This window comes from Arachis ipaensis, chromosome B04 (genome assembly GCF_000816755.2).
Source record: "Arachis ipaensis cultivar K30076 chromosome B04, Araip1.1, whole genome shotgun sequence".
Lineage (NCBI taxonomy): Eukaryota > Viridiplantae > Streptophyta > Magnoliopsida > Fabales > Fabaceae > Arachis > Arachis ipaensis.
Genome location: NC_029788.2, coordinates 125,104,085 through 125,108,736, shown reverse-complemented (window position 1 = coordinate 125,108,736; position 4,652 = coordinate 125,104,085). Strand labels below are relative to the sequence as shown.

General features: G+C 32.8%; 1 protein-coding gene and 1 long non-coding RNA gene across 2 annotated transcripts in view; one reads left to right on the top strand and one right to left on the bottom strand.

Moving 5' to 3' along the window:
* The window catches only part of LOC107635239 (subtilisin-like protease Glyma18g48580), a 10,029-nt gene that overhangs the window by 1,112 nt on the left and 4,265 nt on the right, over positions 1 to 4,652 (top strand). The window contains exons 3-4 of the mRNA XM_016338646.2: positions 40 to 137; positions 237 to 392. Of these exons, the coding sequence (XP_016194132.1) occupies positions 40 to 137; positions 237 to 392 (254 nt within the window). The remainder of the gene's footprint in view (positions 1 to 39; positions 138 to 236; positions 393 to 4,652) is intronic.
* Positions 1,103 to 4,468, bottom strand: LOC110271317. Its single transcript, XR_002361922.1, has 4 exons — positions 4,230 to 4,468; positions 4,074 to 4,128; positions 3,849 to 3,986; positions 1,103 to 1,447 (listed from the first exon to the last, which is right to left on the bottom strand). It is a non-coding gene; the product is annotated as an uncharacterized LOC110271317 (long non-coding RNA).

Genomic DNA, 4,652 nt, shown 5'->3' with positions numbered 1-4,652 from the left:
AATATATTAGAAATATAATATTTTTTTAAAATGTGACAGCCATGAGAAAGCAAAAGAGGCCATTATATACTCGTATAATAAACACATAAATGGCTTTGCTGCCCTGCTTGAAGAGGAAGAAGCAGCACATATTGCAAGTGAGAATAATGCTTCTATATACTCCCAATCATATGTCGTTTAATTTTGGTTCGCTGAAGCTAGTCATCTAAATTTGTATGTTTGGAATACCGGGCCAGAAAAACCAAATGTGGTGTCTGTATTCTTGACAAGAAAGCACAAATTGCACACAACTCGATCGTGGGAATTTCTTGGACTAAACAGAAATGATGGCAACTTGGCATGGAGGAAGGGAAGATTTGGTGAAAATACAATCATTGCTAACATTGACACAGGTAATTAAGCTTTTCTAATCTATCTACATCTACTGCATCCTCTGCATATTATTATAATCCAATCCGTACGGATTAATTTACATTATTATATTTTCCGAGAACAAGATTCCCCGTGACTATGGGCCATGATATATAGAATCAATTTTAAGAACAATGATGATGTTTTTAATGTTTTATCATTTTTCTAGACTTCTTTTTGTTATAATTTTTTAATATAAAAGATAAATTTTTATGTCCTTTAGCAAATATTTTTTAAGAAAAAAATTTAAGGGTAAGTTGCTGGGTTAAAGCCAAAAGAAAGGACGCCCTGTCATAGTAGTAGTAGTAGTCGTCATAGACTAGTATAGTAACAATAATAAACTGTGTTATTGTTGAAAGAGTTAATGTGTCATAATATATGTATTGCCAAAAGATGATTAGTTGAAGCTAAGTTATATATATATTGATTTCGAGTTAGAAACTTGGATATAAGAAAATTAATAGTGGTACACTTTTTTTTTCTAATATAATCTCTATGATATATGACTTAGGAATATTAAGAATTTAAATGATGTAATACCTTATCACACAGAACTTTATTTTTAGGTCATAAATTAAAAGTGGTAAGATATTACTATATTTAAAAATAAAATATATACATATAGTATTTAAAAGAAAATGATTTAGCTAAGAGTCCGTGAAAAAAGCGACAGAACAAAAATGCAACATTCTTAAAAACGTTAAAGATCGCAAGTGTCGGTGAGCAAAAACGGTCGGTGAACAAGAATGAACGAGACAAAGAAATATATATATAAGAATTCTAAAGGAGATACATATCAAGTCTCAAGTCTCGACCTGCCAAGTAGAGGCTGACTAGAGTATATATATATATCCCCAAAAGTAAATATAAACATAAATCATGTTTATCTAAAATAACCTTTAAGAGAAAAATACAAGAAAAATACAAAAGTGGAAAACACATATAAAATCTAAGTGCAGAAAATAAATCTCAAAGGAAATCTTCGCTTCCCAAAAGCAGATCTTGTACGCTCATTGAGGTCCGTCACGTCCGATACCTATAAAGTAGAAATTCTCGAAACGAGTGAGAACATCATCCTTTACAGGATTTTTAGTAGGGTAAAATTTTCAAATAGAAATGATGTAAAGACTACACGAACACACTAGACAATCCTAAACTCCGATCATTCAAGGTTAAGCCTTGAGTCTTTTCTAATCTAAATGGGATAAACAAACTAAGTCTCAGCCCTTATTAATAGTCTCTAATCTCGATTCTCCCTAACACTAAGCTATTAATTCTCTCAATATCATTATTATTTATTTCAGTATTAAACCCTTTCGGTTCTATAGTCTCTACAATTATTATCAACAACATTCAATCCCCAAAGATATCAATTATCATCACTAGTCATACTAGTGCTCTCATAAATTTCAATTCTCCCCGATACAAATCACCATCTCTCTCTATATTAATTCTTATCAGATCTCAACTCAAAGCAAATGGGATGAGTCACTACCATTGCATCTACCCGGGAAGCTCACATATCAATTAATACTCATTCAACATCCTTCAATCACTCAATCATTCACATTTTATTAAAAAAAAATAGCCCTCAGCGTCACCATTGCCAGCATGAAGGACCTCTCAATTATGCAAATACATACAAGACAGTACAAAGAATACACAGATAGAGATAACAGATAATGCAATTAGATCAAGTAGCATATAAATATAATTGATCAACTAAGCAAGCCAAAAACCAAAAGCACACCCAAATAAATCATACAAATGCAAATGATGCATGTTTGTCCTATGGCCAATGAGCTCATCTGTCGGTTATACAGCCAATCCCGACACCTTCGGTAGCTAACTCAGATATAGAACACCACAACACGGAATATGTATTACTCGTCTACCCATGCTGGTGTTTCACCACAACCCGGAGTAGACATTACTTATCCACTCAGGCAGGTGCCTCAACCATAACCCGGATAGGGATTAGTCATCTATCCTCAGGCCATGATTCAGATAGGAATTACTCATCTATCCTTAAAATTATAACTCGGATAGGGATTACTCATCTATCCTCAAAATCACAACTCGGATAGAAATTACTCATCTATCCTCCAAACCATCACTCACCATTTCAAATGTCCTTAACTATACACCTGATCACCGTCACCATCATCTCATTCAATATTATCAACGCCTCATTAATCCAATTACTCACTTTGCAAATCTCCCTCAATGTCAATCTACTCCCTCTATATGTTCGCTCTTATTCTAAAGCCTAAAAATTAGCCATCGAACCTTAAATAGGAATTACAGAGGTGAAAAAGCAGAATGAATAGACATGTTGAAAAACAGGGTAATCGTGCGTACGCATGAATCCCTTTTTGCGAGTACGCGCACGAAAAAGATATATTTCTAAAAGGCAAGTTGTGCGTACGCATGGGTCATGAATACGCATGACTTTACTTTTGTGCATACGCATGGTATGCGTACAATACTCGCACAACGCTCTTTTACTCTGTAACACGCATCATACGTACACATGGGTCATGTGTACGCATGATTCAATTTTCTGCAACTTCTGCAGAATTCAATTTTTAACCTTAAACTTCAAACACGCATAACTTTTTCGTTAAAATTTATTTTTCGTCCGTTTTTTGAATGTTGTAAACTACTCGATCCAAGTTTCATTTAAGAGAAGTTCTACAAAATTTGAGGGTTTAAGAGTCAAGTTAAAACCCATCAAAGTTGGTTAACAAACAAATTTTCACCCAAAATTTTGCCAAGTCCACTAATTTCAAAACTCCCACTCAATTTCAATTCAACCACACCAATTCAATACAAAACACTCCTATGCATTGTCAAACACTCCTCAATTACCTCTCAATCGTTCCAACACTTAAGTTATTCAATTCATTCAAATATTTCCATTTATAATTCCATGATTAATCCTTAATCAACCCAATTTACTATTATTCGGCAAAATATTCAATTAGCAATTCAACATATATTTATCAATTCCTTATCCTTCCTAACCATTTGTTACACCAAATCAACAATTCCAACTTCAACCTTTATCACGCACATACTCAACATCCATAATTTATAACCACATTGTCATCAATCATTCTATTCAATAATTCACACCGCTTACCTTCACTTACCTTATAGAAAATTTTCTCACCCTATCATAGTCTCAGACCCAACATCTACATCAATTATCAACATAATTAATAATATCACAAGTCATGTCTCATTCATTCATATAAACATTAATATTACTCATTCACCACTCAATTCACAATATCGCAACCAATTGAATCAAGCATACATTCATTCAACTAATCACAACATATTCCAATTTCAATCCAATCCTATCTTCGGGACAATTAATCTGCGCATTCACATAACTTTACATAATGCCTACCCGAAACTCAAATCCGTACCTTAATGACGGCGGTTTCCAAACTTTTGATTTTCTTTCCTTTCCGACCAAACCAAACTCGTCCAACACCAATCGAGTCTCAATCAACAACTCCAAGATCGATCCAAGTTTTTGAAATGCACCAAATCACCCAACAACTCTAATATTACCAATTTCACACACACACACAAACATTAACCTAGGGTTTATAGAATTAGAAAATGAAAAGGGGATAAAGTTTCGTTACCTTAATCCATTGCTCACGGGGATGAAACTCGGTAATAGCTCATACTAGAGCACCACTAAATAATCATCAAAATTACAACATCTGTCAATACACAAAAGCTAAATTCACGAAAATGAGGAAAAGGGAGAACTAGGCACGAAATTCAGAATTTCTTACCATTTTGTTTAGATAGAATCAAAGAGAATTTTGAGACGAATGCATGGCCATAAACAACTCGTCAATCAGAATTCCAAATCAAAAGTTATGAGCAAATGAAATTGAAAGTAAATAGTGTCACTAGTTTTTTTTTGCTCTCTTCTCTCTTCGTGAGCGTTCCTCACTCTCTCAATGTAGAGTGAATGGTGTTTTTTGTGTTAAGGTGGAGTATTTATATAGTAGATTTAGGTCCATTTAGATCCAGTTTACTCGTTTTAGTCTGTTAGTTTAATTTTGGACCATAACCTTTAAAATTAATGTTTTAAATTAGATTATAAATATTTTTATTTTTTTAAATTATAAAATTTAATTTTTTAATTCTTTAATTTATAATTAATTTATTAATTAATTATTTATTAATCAACATAATTTTACCATTAATTA